Here is a 22,813-nt window from a genome sequence, read left to right as displayed (position 1 = left end):
GAGATTAAATGACTTGCCCTACAACATACAGTTAATGAATATCTCTGGGGAAGATTTAAAGGCAGATAGGTCTTCCTGACTCCAAATCCAGGGTCTTCCCTTCCCCTCTGCCCGCTACACTAATTCTGCAACTTCTGTCTGTTGGGAAAGTTTAGCGCTTTTAGTGGTGGCAGAGCCTTTGCAGTAAAAGCTTCCTTACAGAACGATGTGTTTAAGCATTGAACTTTTCCAGATATGTGACTGGCATTTAAGCATTTCCCTCTGATGTACCTGATGTGACGGCCTCTGTCATTCCCTGGGAATTCTTCCCTCCATATTGAAGGACTTTGAATACTAACGTCAAAGGAGTTTACTTGCCTTTCCCCAGAGAGAATGTTGATGGGTCTGTAGAAGTCACTTTGTGACAACGAATTGTATTCTGATTTAATGTTGAAGCACCATATGGTGCACTGTCATGTTTCATTCTATTATCCAAGATCTTAATAAAAAAAAAAGAGGGTTGTTTTTCTTTAGTGCATTTTGAGGGCGCTTCCCATAACTAAACCAAATGCCATTATAAAAGTAGCTTCACTTCCCCAAACAATCTACACACAGAGGTAACTCCGCCATGCATTAGGCTAAGCCAAGTAGCAAAGCTATGTTGGCTGCTTTGAGACACTCCCAAGCACGCTTTGCACTCGGCTGCTGTGGGGTTATCTTTTGAGTTTCCCAAGGCAGCGTTTCCATGAACCATGAAAGGCGAAGGAAAATGGGGCACAGAGGCAGAGAATGGAGGAGAGAATATAAAAGACTAGATCATTTAAAGGAAAAAGCTAATCCAGCCCACCACCCCCTTCAAAAAAAAAAACATTTTAAATATCACACAAATTTAAGGAACAAAATAAACAATGCACTTAGAACAGGCTCTTCTTTCAACTTTAATTTCTTCCTACTGAGTTCATTAGCAAGTTGCTTGCTTTCTTTAGGCAGGATGACTGGGGAAAAACTTTTTAAAGACTCATTTAACAAAGAAGTCAATTTCCACTAATGCATTCCTAGAATGGTATCCAAGCTGTTTCAGAGTGTATATGTGTATCTATGTATATGCCTGTGTGCATGTGCGTGTGTACGTATCTGTATCTCGCTTTGTAAGAGCAAAAGCAGAGAAACTATGTCTAAACCATCACTGTTCATTTTGGGGAGCTGCTTTTCTGAGTAATGGAAATCACAGCAGATACTGATTATTTAACGATGGCAAGATAGGTAATTGTTTCACCTAGGACTGTTTTTTGATTCAATTACATAAAAACCATTCTTAACAGATGTGAAATTTTTAATGCAACTATTTGCAGCCTGGATTTCACTTTCTAAAGAACTATAGGTGGTGGGATTATTTTTTCTTTATGTCTTCAACCTAAAAAGAAAATTTGCAGTCCTTCCCCTAATCTTAAAAAAACTAGTGAGCTAACAAAGAAACAGTCCATTGGTTTTGCCACTGGGGCTCTGATCCCTTGGAGCCTGTTACATTTTATATGGACTGTGCAGTCCAAGTAGACCAGTTTGCTCGGTGGTCACACGGGGCTTCATGCCTCCTAAGAGAATCCAAAGTTATTTTATATATGTTGAGTGAGAGGGAAGGAATGAAGGACTCTGAGGTGGAGGCCAAAGGGGACCAGAGAGGTTGCGACTAGGTGACTCAACTGACTGTAAAACATTCATCACAGAGACAGAGTTCAGTAAGGGAAGTCTTAATTGAGAACTTTGAATCAGAGGTACTGGTCATGATATGAGGGTCTCTAATGGGCACAGATACATTCTGAAAAAACAGGGAAACAAAAGACAAATGTATCGACTCACTGAGATTCCTAAGAAAGAATGGAGTTTTACACTGGTGATTGTGGGCTGGATTTGGCTACAAAGATCTTTCCTTATTCATCTATTCTTCGTTACAATTTTGTGTGAGAGTCTTTCCCCAGACAAAGCATATTGGATGAAAATTATTCATACAAACACACACACACACACACACACACACACAAATACACACTCACACAAATATACACTCACACAAAAGAACTAACTGTTAAATCAATCAGAGAGGGTAAAAATGTTTGTGCAGAGTTTCTACATTGTACAAATGAAATACATACAGTTCCTGTATGCAATGTAAACTTAAGCCAGAAATGATCTGAGTTAAGTTGTGCACTAAACGTTAATGCTCTACCCAGTATCCATGAGGTTGAAACAGCTTTTGGAAATTACCAAAGTCGGCTGCTAGAAAAAATCCTAGAAATCATTCCCAATTGGCAATTATTGCACATAGACCACATTGGAACAGAGTTCCAAGAAATAATATTCACATGCCAAACATTTTTTGTCCAGATATAACACACCATGTTGTATCTCCATTCTCATAGGCAACCAAGGTAATTTCTCCTCTTATTACGTGGTGTGATTGTCCAACTGCCAATAGGTATGAGGTATTATTCATAATGATATTTCCATTTAATTATGTCACCTAACATTTTTCACAGTTTGTTATCATAATAAGATGATAGCATGGTTTAGCAGGAAGAGTCCTTAGAGAGAGGAGTGACCTGGATTCAAATCCTCCCTTCAATATTCATTAAACATTGGATCATGATCAAGCCCTTTACCTCTCTCTCTCTTTGGGCCTCAGTTTCTCCATCTTTAAGGATAAAAATAGGATAACAATACCTGTAGAACTGATTTCAGAGAATTGGTGTGAGGATCAAATGAGATAATATATGCACAACATTTTGTAAACCCAGAAAGGTCTATCAGCTATTGCTATAATTAAAGTTCATTCCAATATAGTATTTTATTTGATGCTTTCTTAATAACTCTGCAAAGTAGAAAGGGAAGGTTTATTCATTCACAGATATTAGGACTATAGATTAAGAGCTTTAAGGGACCTTAGAGGCTGTCTGTAGAGGGAAACCCTCTCATTTTAGGGACGAAGAATTAAAGTTCCATGGGCAGTAAGTGATTTTCACACAAGTATCAGAGGAAGGATTCTTGGTCCAGAGCTCTTTCTAGACCTAAGAAAATGTTCATATTATAAAGTTTTCCTTATGTCTTATTAGTAGCTATTGTCTGGGGGGAAGCCACTTTTCTTACATCCTTCCCTCTATAATATACCATGCCTATAGATTGCCATCTTAGACCCCATGGCATAACATGACAGACTAATTCTTTCTCTCAGAATTTCCAATTGAATGGCTAAACAAGTGGAGGTACATAAATATAATGGATTATTACTGTCCTGTAAGAAACAATGTGTATTGAGAAGCATGTAGGGAGCAAATATATGATTTGTAAGAACTGATATGGAGCTCCTGGGTGGCACAGTGGATAGGATGCTGGGCCAGGAGTCAGGAGAGCTCCTCTTCCTGAATTGAAATCTGGCCTCTGGTACTTATTGTGTGACCCCAAATAAGTAACTTCACCCTGTTTGCCTGTTTCCTCATATATAAAATGAGCTATCAAACCACTCTGTTGTCTTTGCCAAGAATATCCAAAGTGCTCTCAAAGAGTCAGACACAACTGAAACACAAAAATAAACTAATGCAAGTGAGATAAGCAGAATCAGGAAGATTATATATAGAATTACTACAACAACGTAAATGGAAAGAAGCACCAAATAACACAACTCAATGTTGTGAAATTAGCCCTGAAGAACAGATATGAAGCTGTACCTGCCTCACTTTCTTGCAGACATAGAGGACAATGGATATAGAATGCTACGTATGATACCAGGCTCAGTTGATAGGTTGTTGAAAAACTTTCTTGGTGTCTTTTTTTTCTTCCTTTTTTTAGGCTTCTATAATAAAAAATGGCTTTTTATTAGTTAGTTCAGGAGGGATACATTAGATGGAGCAGCTAAGAGACACAATGGATAGAGCACTAGGCTTGGAATCAGGAAGATTCATCTTCCTGAGTTGAAATCTGGCCTCAGACATTTACTGGATGTATGACCCTAGGCAATTCACTTAACCCTCTTTGACTCAGTTTCCTCATCAACAAAACAAGCTAGAGAAAAAAATGGCAAACCCATCTAGTATCTTTACCAAGAAAACCCCAAAATGGAATAATAAAGAATTGAACATGACTGAAACAACTGAGCAACAATAATATATTAGATCCTATAAGTAATATAAAGACAAAATAAAGAAATAATTTAACTTCTTTTTATTGTCAGAGTAAGAATTCCTTTTCCTAGAATTCTATTCACGTAATAGGAATAGGAGCAGCTCTGCCCAGGCTTCTTTACATCCAGAGGGATCTCCCATTCTTTTCTCTACTAACTTGGTCTATAGCAGCATCATTGTGTTTTTCCATAAGGTTTGTCCTCCTACAGAGGACACATCTGGGTTGCTCCTACTTCCCTTTTTTAGGTGCTGTAGCTTTTCAAATGATCAGTCTCTCTCATTCTGCTACAATCATTCTAAACTCTTCCTCATCCCTTCCTGTTTGCTTAGAAGCTCTCCTTTGTGCATGCAGAAATATGAAATAAGTATTCAATGACTTTTTAATCCTTGATCGTTTTAACTGCAAAGATTTGAGAGTCACTTCGTAGAAGATCTTGTAGATTAGCAGCAGGAAGAGAGTGAGTTTCAATGCATTTAATTTATACTTAACAAAAGATGGTATTATTTAGTTGCTAAATCCAAACATACACACACACACACACATACACACACATTGGCGAGTCCATCTGTTATAACAGGGTGACAAAAGTTCTTAGAAGGAACAGTGATAGATCCACAAAGATATTGAGGCTGTTCTGACAGGGTACCTCTAGCACTCGACCACCTCATTAAACCCAGCCAAATCAGGGAAGAATAGATTGCTATAATCCCTAACCCAGAAGTGAGGTCACTAGCTAATCTGACTTCACTGCAACAAAAGAACCTCAAGGGATGAAAAAGTGTCCCCTGATGAAAGTCCACATTCCTTTGCTTAAACAAGCCTTTCACACTTAAGCAGAAAAAATGTGTTCATTTGACTCTCTTAACCAGCCCACAGTAGCATGTGACCATCAGCCCTTTAAAGCCTTTTGTGGATGATATAATGATTAACTGACCGTTCAAATCCTAGAAATGTCACATTAACAGCCCCTATCAGCTCCTGGGAGAAGAGGCAGCAGAGTGTGAAACTTGAATTCCACAATGGTCTGGAAAGAATGATTAAAGTCACAAGTGATTCACAGCAGCTTATAAATGAAATCCAAGTTTGGTAATGTTATCAATAATGGACAGGGTGCAGGTACTAGAGAGTGGTAACAAGACCAAGCTTGCTTTTGTTTTTATTTTTCGAGAATCCAAGAAAAGCTATTCTCCTAATGAAAAATTAGTTATCTGCTGTAAATTTTGGAAGTGGGTGCTGTTTTTACATGTTTGGGGAGGTTGTCTGATGATAAATATTTCAAAGAGTATACTATTAATTCAGGCCAATCAATAATACAGCAAAACCCTGCAGCTAAGTTACCAAAAGAAAAGAAATTCATTCTCTAGCTGTATCCCCAAAGAAATCCATAGCCAAAGGTTTGGGACTACAGATAGCAAGATTTTTGCCACAATATTATTCATTACTCAAACATTACTGAAGTGATAGCATATCATGACTTTTTAGTTCTTTGAGTAGAAAACGGAATACTTATTGGTGTTCCTTGAGAACTTGCTCCAACACAAGGAAGGTACTTGACATCATTGAAATGTCTTTTGTCTAAATTGACAGGAAATCATCATTCGTGTGGTCAGACCGCAAGCAGGATCTTGTTTGAAAGAAGTAAGGACCCAATAAAGAGATCATTTTTGTCTCAAGAAGTCGCTGAACTCTAGTGGTTTTTCTTTGGTTTTACCTTTTGACACCCTGGCCAACCCATGTGGACCTCTGGTAGAATGAGCAAAGCAAAGAGTTGGCTTGGACTTGGCATGTCCTTGTATTTTTGTGGGTTAATGGACCTTACAACCACGGTGCTGTCTGTCACTCCCATGCCCCTCAAAGAACTGGAAGAACATCTGTCGGACAAGCCACATTTGCCCCATCGAATGAAAAGAAGTTGGGTTTGGAATCAATTCTTTGTTCTGGAAGAATACACTGGAACTGATCCTTTGTATGTTGGCAAGGTAAGAACTACAACAAAATGAAATAAAATATGTGCTACACATTGTGGAGGGGTGGGGATTCAGCAACAATTTAGGGGCATCTGGGTAACACAACCAAGAGAGTACTACACCTGGAATCAGAAGGACCTGGGTTCAGCTATGACCTCAGACACTTCCTAGCTGTGTGACACTAGGCAAGTCACTAGCCCCCATTGTCTAACCCTGGTTCTTGTCATTTTCCTGTCTTAGAACTGATACTAAGACAGAAGGTAAAGATTTTATTTTAAAACATTTGAATGATGAATTTAAATGCATCATCAATATGCTTTATTTTGAGATCATGAATAAAACATGTTGTAATCTTTATTCACCCAGTGGTTCGAACATGGTGTTTTGCATGTAGGAGGCACTTCATAAATGTTCATTTGATGAGAGGACTTTATTATATTCCACAAACTATGTGTTCCATGTACCTAGTATAGTAATGAGGGGATGTAGCAATGCATCCATGATAAGTAAATGATGTCCGTGAAAAATGAAAATTCATCATAGTTATTTACTCTCTCTCATATAAATATTTTGGGAGGTTGCCTGGTCATAAATATTTCGAAGACCATACTTTTAATTTGGGCTAATCAATAATAGGGAATAGTTTATAGTGTGTGGAGTGTGACTATATACATAGGCAGCCATATACAAGACTAGTGTCTGGAGCTTGAGAAATTGCTTAACATGAGGGAAATGAGTATTAAATGCCTTTTTAATTCTCAACGGTTTCAGTGGTTGACAACCATCTCCTACTAGCTTTTAAAAATAAGCTGGAAAAAGGAAGGCAAACATTTGGGTAGGCAACTGGGAAAGTATCGCTTGTTTTGCTAGATTGTCTGCCCCAAAACAGAGCTGTTTCCCAACCCTCACATCTGAAAGGCAAAGAAGAGGTAGAAGTCAAAGTCTGGAGAAGAGAACACTTTCCCAGGAGGCCAGTGAGCTTCCTGCAGGGGCAGCAGCATGAAACTGACATGAGAGAGGAAGGGATATAGAAGGAAATCTACCTCCAGGGTGATGCAGGATAGAGAAAAAGGAAAGTCCTGGAGGCAGTATGGAAGAGCAGAGAGAATACTAAGTAAAGTCAGGAAGACTTGGGTTTGCATTCTGCCTCTGACACTTACTAGTGGTGCATTATGAGCCTTATTTTCCTTCTAAGTAAAATGAGGGTCCGTAATGAGGAACAAATGAACACAAAAGCATTTACTGAGTGAGTGCTTTTGTTGCTCACTCATTTCAGTCATGTTCCACTCATCTGACCCCATTCAGGGTTTTCTTGGCAAAGATATTGGAGTGCTTTGCCATTCCCTTCTACAGCTCATTTTACAGACGAGGAAACTAAGGCAAATAGGTAGTAAATATCTGAGGTCAGATTTGAACTGAGCATTTCCTGACTTCAGGCCCCACACTCAGACCACTGTGCCACCTAGCTGCATAGAGCTGTGGACATGAAAATAAAAGGGAAGGCAATCCCTACTCTCAAGGAGTTTGATATTCTAATAAGCAGAGACAACACAGATAGGATTTTTCAAATGCAAATAATGTCTTTAGAAACTATTTTATAGACTATGAGGTTCAAATGAAATAACACACAGAAAGGGTGTTTAAAGAGACATGTGTGTCAGTTACTATTATTTCAGAGGCAGAATAGGAGGTCAATGGCTATAAAAGATACAGGGTGTTTCAGAGAGAGGCCATGTAGGTGCCTGACAATGATGATAACAAAAATGACTATCTTGTATTTATATATTCTTTGTCATTTTTAAAGGCACTTTCATATTCATTACCCCAGGTTCTAACACTAAAAAATAAAAAAGAAAGCAAATGTCATTCCTCCATACAGACTCTAGATGCTGCTTTCAGATACTCTTGTAGACTTTTAAATGGAATTACAACTAATTATTTTTGGTTTATCTTGCTTGTTTCAAATGCTGGACTTTCTCCTATTTTATAATTGAATTTTAATCAGAGAACTATTCTATAAAGGCAACCAAGTGAAAGAATATTGGAACTAGAGAACTGAATAGAAAATAAATAAAAAAATTTTATTAAGTGATAACTTAAAGGCAAATGATTATGGTTACTTTTCTCGGGAACAGAAAGAAGTTGTGAGTCTCAATCAAAGTAATGTCCCAATGTGGCAAGCAAATCCCTCAAAGTTTAAAACCTCAGTATTGTCTCTCTTATTCCTCCAAATCCAAGCAGTTGCTAAATTTTGTTACTAGGTCCTTTGCAGTATTTAAAAATTGATTGCTTTCCCTCAGTTCTCACTGATCTTCCCCTCATTCATACTCCTCTCCTCATGCCTAGAAAAGCCAAGCAGTCTTTTTCTTTCTGTCTCCAATCCAACAGACACACTGATCTTCTTAAATATAATTTCCATCATGTCATTTCCTTTATTAAAAAGTTACTATAAAAGCTAAAAATTAAAAATAATCAGCTGTAAAAAATAGAACTTATTATGGCTCACTAAAACTAATTAGACAAAACTTAAACTCTTCAATTTTCCATCGTTTGATCATCTCCACTAGCTGACTTTGCCTCACCATAATTTCTTCCTCACTACTCCCCAGGAAGGATGCTCAAGAACCATTTCTTCCATGAGATTTTCCTTACCGTTCTCCTTTCTGTAATGATTTCTCCATTATTCTGAATCCCTAAAGCACTTGTTTAACCTAAATTGTCTTCTAGTTTCATGCTTGTGAATCTCCTTTCTCCAACTCAGTAGCTCTTAACCTTTTCTAGATTGTTGAATCCCTTAATAGTCTGATTAAGCCTTTGGACTCCTTATGACAATAATGTTTTTAAAAACACAAAATAAAATGCATGCGATGGTGAAGGAAACCAAAGGTCAGAATTTTTTTAATTTCCACCCAAATTCACAGATTACCTTACAGTCTCTACATTAATCCCTAATCTATGAACCCTATGTTAAGAATTTCTGTTCTAAATAGCTATGCCTTGCTTCACTGCATGAATAAATTTTAGAATTCCTAAAATGAACAAATAGCCATAAGTCTATATGTAAAAAATCAACGGATGGCAGCTAGCTGATTCAGTAGATTGAGAGTCAGGCCTAGAGTCAAGAGATCCTGGATTCAAACTTCCTAGTTTTGTGACTCTAGGCAAGTTGCTTAATACCCATTGCCTAACCCTTACTACTCTTTTGCCTTGGAACCAATGGAGTATTGATTGTAAAACAGAAGGTAAGGAATTTAAAAAAAAATAGTGAAGTGGGGCAGCTACAGTGGATTGAGAGCCAAGCCTGAAGACAAGAGATTCTGGTTCAAATCTGACCTCAGATACTTCCTAGTTGTGTGACACTGGGCAAGTCCCTTAACCCCCATTATCTACCCCTTAACTGCTCTTCTATCTTGAAACCAAAACATAGTATTGATAGAAAGGTAAGGGCTTCTGTTTTATTTTAATCAATGAAGGCGTTCTTTCCTTCTTCCTCAAGGACTTGTTCCTTTTATTCATCTCTTGTACCCCCCACTGTGCATCCTAGCACAGTTGGTGGCTCAACGACCATAGTATCAGAAGTAGAGTGAAGACTTGAGAATTACTTATATTCCCTGACTGTATCATCCTCTTCTCTCAGGACCCCTAGACCAGGATCCCAAGTCTAGCCCTTCTCTATAGGCTCCAGATTGGTGCTCAAGGGACCAAATGGACACTCTAGCCATTGATGGGGACAGGCAGATATGAAAGAAAAGCATAGTGTTTCTGAGAAGAAAAAGCACTGAGTTGTAGTGGAAAGGGTAATTGAATCTGGAGTAAAGAGCTGTATTTAAATCCCGCTTTTCATTGTCTATGACACTTCTAATCCTGTAATTAACTTCTTGGTGTTTCAGTTTCTTCACTTATAAAATCAGGGGCTCACAAAATAGATGATCTACAAGGATCCTTTCTAACTCAAAATCTATAAGCCTAGGACAGGACCAATGGGCCAGATGGTAGTATTATCTGGGCCCCTTTACCACTGATATCCAGGTAAACCCAGCTTTCCAAGGGGAAAAATATGTACATGCAACAAACATCCAAATTTAATATTCATTACAAGTATTTTCTCCGAGTCAGTTAATAAACATTTACCAAGAGTCTACTATGTGCCAGGCACTGTGCTAAATATTGGGGATACAAAGAAGGTAAAAGATGCTCACCCCTCTCAGGAGTTTACAATCCATTGGAGTAAACAATAGTAAATAATTGAAAGAGGGAGAGAGGAGGGAGACTACCGGACCAGAGGAGCAGAATGAAGTCCTGCAGCCATCTGGGAAATGAAGAGGTGTCTGCCTTTGGCCCTTCCTTAAGTAGAGGATCTAGAAAGAGTTCCCAGATGTCTACCTTCCATACTATCCAGTTATAGAGGGAGAAAGGAGTCCCAAAAGCAAAGGCAGAGAAGTGTGAGTTTCAGGATTAATTTGATCTTGCAAGATGACTGGAGACAATGGTGTAAACCAGCTGAGCAGCCGGGTGGGAAGTGAATTCATCACTTTCTTAAGTCTATTCAATCAACTTAACAATAAATCAAACCCTGATTTGTAGTGCCTGCCTATTTCCCAAGTCTAAATGCTCATAACAATTAACTGGTCCTTTCAAGCTGGCTCCCACACAACCCTCCTACCTTCAGGGACCAGTAAGATCTGCATGCATGGTGATTGCTGGTAGCCGAGTGCTACTCTCATCTTCTCTTTATTACTGATAACTCAACAAACATTTTTAAAAGAATTTAATACATTATAGGCATAGTGCTAGGCTCTGGGAATACTAACATGAAATGAGATCATGCCTATTCTCAAAGATCTTACATCCTACCAAAGCAGTAAGTTCACTTCAGGTAGCTCTGAGAGCTGGACTCAGCTGCCATTTTTAGTCATCTAAATTATCGATCTCTATATATGACCATATAGACACATAAAAAGATATTATATGGTCAGTGTCATACAATGAACCAAATTGAAGCACCACCTCAGGAGTCAGATTCAAATCCCAGCTCTGACAAAACTCTTTTAAATAATTCTGGGCAAGTAACTTAATCTCCTTGTTCCTCAGAGTTCTCATATGTAAAATGAGGACTAGATGATCTCTGTCATCTCTTTCAGTTCTTATCTATAATATTCCCTTTACTCTTTTTTTTCCAGGAACTATTTTCTTTTTTTTTCCCTTTTGGCAAGTAGTGCATGCACATCTAATTCCCTGCAGCTCCTGCGGGTGTCTGACTTCTTGTCACCTTGACCTCCCATAGATGTCTATTTAAAAAGCCTGCCACTGTATTTGCTCATTTCAGGAAGAACTTCAGTAATAATTAGCAGAAGTAATTGGTGTTGCCTTTATAGAGCCTGCACTGAACTTCCCAGGGACCATTAGGGTAACAACTCCCAGCTAGATAATATTGACATATATAAGGAGGGAAAGCAAGAGGAGGCTTATGCTAGCTTTCAAGGACCAAACTCTTCCTAATACCAACAATGTTGCTGGAAAGAACTAACCCCTAGATCTTTAATAACAAAAAATTTTAATTGCTTTTTAAAATATTTTTCAAACCAACCCCAACTCTTAGCCCTCTGAAGGTGCCAGCTATCATTCACTATTACCCCCGAGACTTCCTCTAATGAATGTGGAATTCTTAGATGTGTGGGCATATTCGATTATGTCACTGTCCTGCAAGTGTTTAAAAGAAATATGAGATTTGCTTCCAGGATGTACATAGACATGTGCTACTGATTACAGCTAAGAATCAATATTGAACCATTTTCAACTCTGCTACTGATTTGCTTTGTGACCCAGAAGAAGTCAGTTAACTTCTATTCTTCAGTTTCCCGTAGAGAATGTATATACCTGGAAGCTCATACAAATGTTATGAGCTCTAATTTTAAAAGCCAGAGAAGTAAGTACATTAAGCTCTCCAGAGATGTGTGCTATGTAAACACAAAATGGTAATCTGCTCTTCCTTACACCAGGGACTCCCCATATTCAAGGGTAAAAATGCTTCTCCTTTGTCCCTTTGAATTCTCTCCTATAGCTACCATGTTATTAAACTAGACACAAGCAGGGAGAAACTGTTTCCTGATCTATCCCGAATAGATCACTCCAGCAACATAGTTCATATTTTTTCCCCAAAGAACAACCAACAGGCTCACGCAAATGCACCAAAAAGTCATAGAACAAAAAAGATTTCTTTGAGGAAAATTAGACTAGCTTCCTCAGATAAGACTGTATACCCCATTTCTTATCTCCTTTCATCATAAGGGCAGCTAGGTGGCACAGTGAATAGAGTGGCAGGTCTGGAGTCAGGAAGACAAGTTCAAATCTGGCCTCAACTACTCACTAGCTATGTGACTCTGGACAAATCACTTAACTCTGGTTGCCTCAGTTTCCTCATAAATAAAATGAGCTGGGGAAGGAAATGGTAAACCACTCCAGTATCTTTGCCAAGGAAATATCATAGAGGGTTAGACACAAGTAGAAAAGAAACACCTGAACAACAACAAAATCACTATAACCTTCTGCCAAATTCCCTTCTCCCCTGCTCCATGCAGGTATGGAGTAATTTTTTAAGACTAAAGAAGTTTCTAATCTTCAGAAAAAAGAGTTACTAATTATTATTATAGTAATTTTCCTTTTGTGGATCCAGTGCAGAAAAATGGCCAAGTTTTTGAGTTTCTTTTGCTAGGGATAGAGAGGACTGGTTGATTGTTTAATAATAACAATAAGTTCAGCTTTATCCCAGAAAATAATTGAAAGACCATGAGAGTTAGAGACTGTGGGCTCAGATGGGAGAAGAGAGTGTTATTGTATTTTAAAAAAACAAGACCAGAGTTTAGTTGAATACAATTCACATGCTTAAATAAAATTGGACAGAAAAAGATGTCCCTTCTCCTCTGAATGGACACTTTTTTATTAATTTTTTAGAAAATTTTATTTAGTCAATTTAGAACATTATTCCTTGGTTACAAGAATCATATTCTATCCCTCCCTCACCTCCCCCCACCTTTACCATAGCCAACACCCAATTCCACTGGGTTTTACATGTGTCCTTGATCAGAACCCATTTCCATGTTGTTGGTGTTTGCACTAGGATGAACATTTATGTTTTTTAAAGAGTGTATTTTTAAACCTGTGATTGTATTGATGCAGGGAATTCCTAGTGAGTAAAGTTTCTTTACCAATGAAGTTAGAAATTTAAAGTCTTGGCTAGTTATTTGGGGACACTGAAGGGTTATATGAGTTGTCCAGGGTCACATAGGTAGTGTAGCAGAAAAAGGATATGAAGCCAGATTGTCTTAATTCTGAGGCATTGAATTTGGAGTTATAATATAGGAGTTTGAATTCCATCTCTACCACTTACAACTTTGTGGTATTAGGCATACCACTTAATCGCTCTCAGCCTCAGTTTCCCAATTGTGAAATTAGGAGATTAGACAAGATTACCTCTAATATGATTTTGTGGTCTTCTGAATAACATATATCATTAGTCATGAGGAAAGGAGGGGAAAAGTAGCCTTGTTAGACAGTAAAAGTAAACAGGTAATTTTAATAATAGAAAGAGTTATTATTTATCTATCATTGTACAAGAATTCTCTCACTTTATCTTCACAACAATTCTATGAGGTGGGTACTATTATAATCTATACATTAAAGATGAGAAAACTGAATCTGAGAAAAGCTAAGTGACATCAAAGGGTCAAACACCTAGTAAGAATATGACCAATTACCAATTTGATGGACCATAAAGCACAAACTTAGTAATTCAAGAGAACATTTTAGGAAGAGAATTTAGAAGAATCTGACAAGAGAAAAATAGATGTGGACATAGAATCTGTACCATATCATAGCCATTTCTCATTTTTTAGATTGGCATCTTAAGACATGTGGTAAAATTGGTAATGAAAATAGTAGATATGCAGTTATTTACTGAACAATTAGTGAGTTAGACCTAGGTTCAAGTACTGCTTCTCATGTAGTCTTGCTGTGTGACCTTGGTCAATTCCTTTAACCTCTCAATATAGTGGGAAACACAGTAAGAGCTAAGATGCCTTGGGATAGAAAGGCACCTCATACCCAAATGAAACCATAGGTCTTAATAAAAATTATTAAATTATAAAAAAGTATTTAAAACTAGATATAGATGTATCTAAAGATAGATAGATAGATAGATAGATAGATAGATAGATAGATAGATAGATAGGTAGGTAGGTAGGTAGGTAGGTAGGTAGGTAGATAGTTCTTAAGCCACAACCTTTGGGGAGTTTGCATATTCCAGGCTAGCCTTATAATAACAATTCACACTTGTTTAAGTTTTAAAGTTTAAAAAATAATTCCTGCTTTACAAAGAAGGAAACTGAGGCTTAGAGAAAAAGAATGGCTTACCCACAGTCATACATATAGGGAATGTCAAAACCAAGCATGGAACTTAATATCTTATGACCACAAGTCGTTTTTTTTTTCCATTGTACCACTGCTCTGAAGATGACAATGTAACAGAGACTGTGCTGCATTAATTCAGAGACACAGAAGGATCTTCTCCAAATAGTTTTTCCCCCTCCATCCATTGGCTGATTCTTGAAAATCATTTAAAATGAGAACAAAACTTTTCATTTACAATGAGAAATAAGGCTTAAAACATAGGTGCCTGTGGGAAAGATAACACATGGAATTAAATTCATATTAATCCTGGATATCAGATCCATAGCCAAGAAATCAGGTTTTGATAAAGAAGAGTAGAATAACACACAGGACTCACTAGGGAAAAAGAGCAGGGAACCTTAGAGCTAGGACAGAGTACATAAAAAGCACATGAAAGATATATTCTATAACATTTTGTCTAAAGCTAGCTCTGGAGATGTCCTTCATACCTGTATACAAACAGTGACTCCCAATGCAGTAGATGCTAAAGAAATTTTTGTTGATCCATTGGGACTGGTTTTAAGTATTACGTTTAAAGTCATTCTTTCCATTCCTATACCAGCAAAATGAGCATTTCCAAAATCCTCCTGATGCCAGTCAAAATGAAGATCTAAGTCTTGAGATCTAATGAGTATATTCTTCATGGAAATATAAGGGAAAAGTTCTGATATCAGCAAAGATGGCTGACCAATATGTATTAATTTTACTTTGTAGTGTGATTTTATTTTTTCTTTTAATTTTTAAATTGTTACATAAGATAATAGCAGCTTTCTGGAATGTTGGACAGATTTCTCTGAAATTCTCTGATTCTATCTCTGTTTTAGAATTTTAAAGGATTACAGAGGCTCTCTTGTCTAACCTATACCTCCAAAGGAAGCCCCCTAAGAAACCCCACCCATATAATCCCTGCTTAATAGCTTCGGATATTGGGGAAGTCACTGCCTCAAGTGGCACTTTTAGACAGAGACCTGTTGTTGGGAATATCTTCTCACTGAGTTGAAATTTGCCACCTCTCTCCCCCATCCCACCCCCATATCTTGCCTTAACATTATTTCAATTCCTTTCTTCCTTTACAATCTGTCATTGCCTAAATTAAGCTCTTTTTATCCTAAGTTATAGAGTTGTATGTTTCTTCTCTAAGGTATCATTCTTTATTAAAAAGAAGGGATAAATATAGTTTTCAGTTTTAACCAAAGACAGTTCCAACACTTAGCACAGTTGCAAGTAGGATGGATTTCTATTTATGTATAACCAGGTCCAAACAGAATAAGCATCTACTGTGTAGAGTCAGAGCTGTGCCCCTATGCTTTCTGAACTGTTTAAATAGAGGGTTTCAGTTGTGAGAAATAATAGGACAGAATGTCAGATGAGGAAATGCAAGAACACTATATTCTAAATAGGATTTTTAAGTGGGGGAAAAATCCTTGGCTTTTTCTCACTCTATTTTATTCTCTTATTTCCCTCCCTTAGATAAGACATGGTATCCTCTAGGAAGCAAAATAGCTGCTTCCATTATTTTGTAGTGAGTCACTCTAAGACCCATTCAAATTCAGCAACAGTCCTCAACCTTCTTGTAAAAGGGTATTTTATATGTATTTTCAGGTCTCTTCTGTGACTCTGTGCCCTTTAATTACTAGCAGGCATCTTCATATTTACACTATACTAGTAAATTCAAATAGTCAGCTACAGCTTTGACCCTCTGTGACCATGCATGAGAATTACACTTACAGAAAGAATCCAGTCCATGTGTTCCCCCCTAACCCCATTACAGCACCAGAGTTCTGAAGGGAGACAAGAAAATCTGTGTGCATTAATATCCTTCTGGCTAAGCATGTATGGCATAAATGACAACATCTGTTATCTTTTTTGTTATAAATTAATCATAGGAAAAGATTCACTGGAAAAATGCTAGTACTAACAATCTGGGTCACATTGGTGTTGGCAGCAATGGACTGAATTTAACCACTCGGCTATTGCTCCATCAAACACTGAAATCTTACTCTGCATCAAGGCATGGAGGTGACACTGAGTTTTTAGGGGCTTGACTAAAGGAGTCCAAGCCCAAAAGGTGTTACAAACCTGGAAATACTCCAAGAATGGGCCCAGAGATGGACCACTTTAGACTGGCTCTTGACACACAAGGGGTAGTCAGGTGGCTCAGTGGATTGAGAACCAGGTCCAGAAGCAGGAGGTCCTGGGTTCAAATGTGTCCTCAAAACTTCCCAACTGTGTGACCATGGGCACGTCAACACCCATTGCCAAACCCTTACCACTTTTTTTCATTGGAACCAATACACAGGATAAATCCCAAGATGGAAGGTAAGGGTTCAAACACACACACACACACACACACTCAATCTAAATTCAGAAAAGTTTATTGCCAAGGATTAGCTATCAGGTAATCAACTTTTTTAGTTAATAGCATTAATAACTAGCATTTATATCATGCTTTAAGGTTTGCAAAGTCTTCCTTACTCATGGCCCAGTACTCTATCCACTGTGCCTCTTTGCTGTCAATGATTATTATATCAATGTATGTTATTATCATTTCAGTATTTCTCTGTGATCAAATCTACTGGGCTGGAATTCACAATATATGGTCCAAGATAACAATAATTTATTTTATTTCCTTAGAGGATAATAAGAATGGAGTCAAAAAAGAAAAATAGAGAGAGTGGTATGTCTTCCTACATCTCTCAACTTTTATTTATTTATGTATTACCCCATCCTGTCCAATAAACATTCATTTAGCATCTTCTGTGTGCAGGGCACTAGACTAAGCATTAGAAATACAGAGACAAATACACACACACACACACACACACACACACACACACACACAACATCCCCTGTCCTCAAGGAGCTTTACAATCCCAAGATGGGAAGGAGGGCTATACAACTTGTTAACATACATATATCACATAATCATTTGAGGAGGGAGAAAGCACTTAGGGAAATCAGAAAATGCTTTCCATTGTGGGTGGCACATGAGGAGAGATGTTCCAGGCATGGGGTATAGTCTATACCCCATATAGAGGCAGGAGAGAGAATTCTGAATCAGAGCAAGAGTAAGTCTGGCTGAGAGTACTTAAAAGATAGGAATTTTAATAAGCCAAGAAATGTCTGTTAGAGACTGATGGTAAAACCCCAAATCAGAGCCAGTTTGGTAATATAATACTTTATAAACAATCAGGACATTTCAGACCCCTGAAGATGCCTATGATTCTTGGTTCAAGGAGAAATATGTTTATCCCATGCAAGGGAAGGATTCAGTTGTTGTATTGAACCGGCTGCCATGCAGTTAAAATCTATATCTGTCTACTGACAGATGACATTAGGAGCTGTCATACTCTTTTTGGCCAGTTTGAATCTTCGCAAAATGAAATGCTTATGTAACTTATTGATTCACGAAGACTTTCCTATTTTAAAAGATAAATAAAATTATTTTCATATATTTCAAGACTTTCCATGGGAATTTTATGATTGGTCTGCAGAATATTCAAGAGGTAAGCTTTAGGGGCAAAAGGTCTTATTTTAAATGAAATTTGTTATCTAAACAAATAAGAAATTATTTCTCAAGCATATTATTTCCCTGCATTTAGGAGCTATATTTCCTAGGATTCCTGATATTACACTTCTGATAGAAATTTTTCCAGATAAGTCAATATCTTGACCTTGGGTGGGAGCTTTAAGTGTCTTTCTGTGGACTATTTGGACTGTATTATTTCAACATTTTAAGCTGATTCTTTAATATGTGCTGTTCTATATAAAAGAGTGTCTGTAGGTGAACTTTGATAAACATGTTACTAAAAATCAACCCCCTTGTTTTGAAAGGCATTAAAGAATTCTGGCAGAATTGAAAGTTAATTTGCCAAGTTTTATTCACTACATATGCTTGTTTTCTTAATAGAATCTTTCTTTTTCCATCAGCTTCATTCAGATATGGACAGGGGTGACGGTTCTATCAAATACATTCTGTCAGGAGAAGGAGCTGGGATTGTGTTCACAATTGATGATACCACTGGAGACATCCATGCAATTCAGAGACTGGATCGAGAAGAAAGGGCCCAGTACACATTAAGGGCACAAGCCCTGGACAGGCGGACAGGCAGGCCTATGGAGCCTGAATCAGAGTTCATTATTAAAATCCAAGACATCAATGATAATGAGCCCAAATTTCTGGATGGACCTTACGTAGCTACTGTGCCAGAAATGTCCCCTGTGGGTAAGATGATGTTAAAGACTTTGTCACAAATACTGACTTTGAAACTGCCCCTAATATAAGTGCTGAGAATGGGAGATCATGCAAAACTCCTCAGAAATTGTAAAGTAAAACTGGGAAGGTCATTCAGACCAGATCATCCCCTAAAACTTAAACATGAAACCACTTGGCTATGAGAATTAACAACAGTGTTAAATAAGCCTGGTTTTGTTATACCAATCAGATTTTTTTTAATTGATGACTTTTTTCATCTATCTGGAAAAAGTATTTTAAAAGCCCTGAAGTAGCAAATAAAACAAAACATGTTAACTGCATGTAAAGATTCCATCAAGAGGCTATGGGACTGTCTTGTCTACTTGTGTGTTAAAAAGATGTATTAGAAAGTCCAAAATGCACTAAAATTGTTATGAGGCGTGCCATGGAAAACCAAGACCCCAAAAGGAAACAACTACTTCCACCAAAAGGAAGCAACTACTCTTAGTTGAAGTCCTGCTCAACACTTGATAGTTTGGTATCATGGGCTGCTCAGGACTACTGTTCCCTGTTCCCAGTTGTGATTTTAACATGTTCTACTCTTTTTCTAGGAACCTCAGTTATCCAGGTGACAGCAACTGATGCTGATGATCCAACGTATGGAAACAGTGCTAGGGTGGTATACAGCATTCTTCAGGGCCAACCATATTTTTCTGTGGACTCTAAAACAGGTACCATACTACAAGCAGGGATCAGAGATGTGTGATATGTTCCTCCAAGATCTCCTAACCACATACTATAGAATTAACTGCTCAAAATCAACTTGTCAATTAAAAGGAACATATTAAGGACTTAGTATATGCAAAACACTTTCCTGGGAGCCGGGAATACAATGAAAAAGTCCTGGGGTCTTAGGTTTAGAAAGGTATAGAGGTCATACCTAACCTATGACCCAAAAAATAAATCTCTTCTATGACATCCCTGAGAAGTAATCATTCACCTTCTCCTTAAACAATCCCAGTGAAGAGAAGCTCTCCACTTTACAAAGAGGTTCATTCCATATTCTAATAGAATTTCCAATTCTAATTGTCAGTCAAAATCTGTGTCCTTATAACTTCTAAGTATGCATCCTAGTTCTGGTTTCTAAAATGTTGGTCTCTCTCATACTATGCTCAATTACAGCCAAAGAGAGCATTAACTTTCTGGCCACTGTATCACAGTGTTAACTCATATTGAGTTTCAATTCATTAAGAAAGACCATCCTCTACTTTTTTTTTTAACATAAATTGCTATTAAGCCATACCTCTGCCATTTTGTACTTACGCATTTTCTTCCTCAATTTCAGTGCAGTAATCTCTTGGAATAAAGAGGGGCAGAATGATGGTATAAATAAGAACATGTAGCAGGTAGGGTCAGTTAAAAACTTGAATGTCACTAAAAGGCTTGTTTTCTCAACTTCCTCAGCAGTCTGCCACAATCCATAAAATTGTTGCTAGTAGAGTCATGCCTTTGGGGGTAAAAGAGGCATTCTGATGAAGTAAAAGGATCATAGGATTTAGCATCAGGAGAGACTTGGGTTTGAATTTCATCTCAGCCATGTAGAAAATAAGCTATATGATTGTGGCCAAATTATAACTTCTCTGAGCCTCAGTTTTCTTCTCTTTAAAATGGTGTCATAAAACTTGCCCAACCTATCTCACAGAGGAAGGATCATGCCATATAAATATGAGCTGGTTTTAGTTCAGATGTTAATTCAAGGAAGTTATTACCTGAACAAGTCCACATGTTAACCCATGAACAGAACTGCAGAAGAATAAAGACAGTAAAAAGTATATGTGTATATAATTTTTGTGTATATATGTATATATTAATATATAATGTATTATGTATGTATATATGTATGATTTCTATGCTGGAGGCAATACAATTGGAAGAGCACTGAGGGAAAATATATTTATGATGTACCTAAAAGAAGGGAAGACAAAAAAGGTGTAGAAAAAAATTTCAGACCTTATTCATTTTGAAAAAATGATCAAGAATACATCAATTATTGACTTTTGTGCCTATACAAAATGTTTATGAAGGTGATCTCTTTGAATTGAAGGCCAAGTGGCTAGAGAGCCAAACCTAGAGATGGGAGGTTCTGGGTTCAAATCTGTCCTTAGACACTTTCTGCTGTGGAACCCTGGGCAAGTCAATTAACCCCAGTTGCCTAGCCCTTACTGCTTTTTTGCCTTGGAAATGATGCTTAGTATTGATTATAATGTGAAAGATAAGGGTTTTTAAATAGAGATTATAATATGTGATGAATATAAGATCCCATTTTCTTTATTGTTTATTGATTATGAAAAAGCATTCAATTCCAAAGAACAAAATGTTCTAGTTTCTTTTAGAATAATGTGACTCCCATCCATATATCAAGATCATTCAAGATTTCTTAAGAAATATTTAATGCAGAAATAAGATTATTTGATGACCTTCTTATAATAAACATAAAACTGTCCCAAAAGGACTAAAATAGAAAGATGATGGAGATGATACAGCAAAGTCCAGGTCAAGGAATGCATCATGATGGATGATAAGGTCATGCTTCTATTTATAGATGTGATTACATCTAGCCCTAAGACATTACAGAGCTTCCTAGAATATAGTCCAAAAGGACAAGGAGCTGGGCACAAAGCTGAAGAGTATAGAAGGCTGATTTGTTTAATGAAAATTGTAAAGTACTTTGACTGAACCCAAGCTTTCCACAATAGCAATGGCCCATTTGTCAATACAAATATATTACCAGTGTTACTGTATGTCAGCAACATTTGGAATATCACTGCCGCAGAAGGACCGAGAATAAGCAATGTACAATGTACAATAAGCAAGAGAAATATATGTTATGTATATATATATATATATTTAAATATATGTATACATATATATATTTATACATACACACACTCCAACCCAGTGAGAAACTCCTAAGATGAACAAGAGAATTGCTCACATGCTCCCAACTTTCTTCCCCATTCAAAAGCAGATTTCTCATTCCTTAAGGAGGATTTTACTTTCTACTATCACACTGTGGCATTAGGATAGATAGATAGATAGATAGATAGATAGATAGATAGATAGATAGATAGATAGATAGATAGATAGATAGATACTCCAGCATATAACCAACCCATGAGGAACTCCTAAGATGAACAGGAGAATTGTGTAAAAGAAAAAGAAGACATATTGGTCATATGGTAAGAGTAACCAGAGTGCTTCATTGGTATCCTCATGACTTAGGGGAAAGAGGAGGAAGTCCTCTAACACATTGAATGGAATACTTATGGAAGACTTTTGATAAATGTGGATGAGAATCGCACAAGAGGGATGGGCAAGAATTGTTTCAATCTATATATTGGAAGGGAATTCCCAAATCAATAAGAAAACAGATTCATTTAAATACTTAAGTCAACTTATTAACATACTCTAACATCTTAACACTAGAAACATAGACTCTTAGACCTAGAAAAGACCTTAAAATCCATATAACCCCAAATCTTGTTTTTATAGAAGAGTAAACTAAGACTCAGAGTTGTTAAGTAATTTGGCCAATATTGTACACCTCTTAAATGGAAGGACTCAAACTAGAACTCAGGTCTCCTCATTCCCAGAATAGCATCCTTCCTGTTACACACCACAGTGTGTTAGTAAAAAGTAAAATCTTCCTTAAGGAATGTGAGATCTGGTTTTCAATGGAGAAGAAAAGTTGGAAGCATACGAGCAAGCTTCTCATAAGGCAGGTCCATATGGAAACTGAACATAACATGGAAACCCAAAGAAAGTGTGTCAGGCATAATATGACTGTTCTGCTTGCTTCAGAGGAAACATACGTTTCTCTGAAGAAGGGAAGGTAGTGAAAATATAAAAGAAAAACTTGATTTGATATTATTGGCAAATTAGTAGAAATGTGTAATTTTGCTTATAATCCTAAAGAGTAATTTCATCCATAAAACACTGAAATGTGAATGGAGAGAATAGGTAAAAAGATGGTAGTATGTCTTCTATAGTCTAA

At 37.2% G+C, this 22,813-nt stretch overlaps 1 protein-coding gene across 2 annotated transcripts in view; it reads left to right on the top strand.

Moving 5' to 3' along the window:
* Positions 1-22,813, top strand: part of CDH20 (cadherin 20) — a 289,887-nt gene that overhangs the window by 202,652 nt on the left and 64,422 nt on the right. For both annotated transcript variants that reach the window (XM_056824252.1, XM_056824253.1), the window contains 3 exons: positions 5,740-6,131; positions 18,495-18,789; positions 19,371-19,490. In XM_056824252.1, the coding sequence (XP_056680230.1) occupies positions 5,886-6,131; positions 18,495-18,789; positions 19,371-19,490 (661 nt within the window). In that variant the 5' untranslated portion in view covers positions 5,740-5,885. The remainder of the gene's footprint in view (positions 1-5,739; positions 6,132-18,494; positions 18,790-19,370; positions 19,491-22,813) is intronic.

This window comes from Monodelphis domestica, chromosome 3 (genome assembly GCF_027887165.1).
Source record: "Monodelphis domestica isolate mMonDom1 chromosome 3, mMonDom1.pri, whole genome shotgun sequence".
NCBI lineage: Eukaryota > Metazoa > Chordata > Mammalia > Didelphimorphia > Didelphidae > Monodelphis > Monodelphis domestica.
The sequence above is the reverse complement of the archived record's forward strand: the minus strand, read 5'-3'. Positions and strand labels throughout refer to the sequence as shown.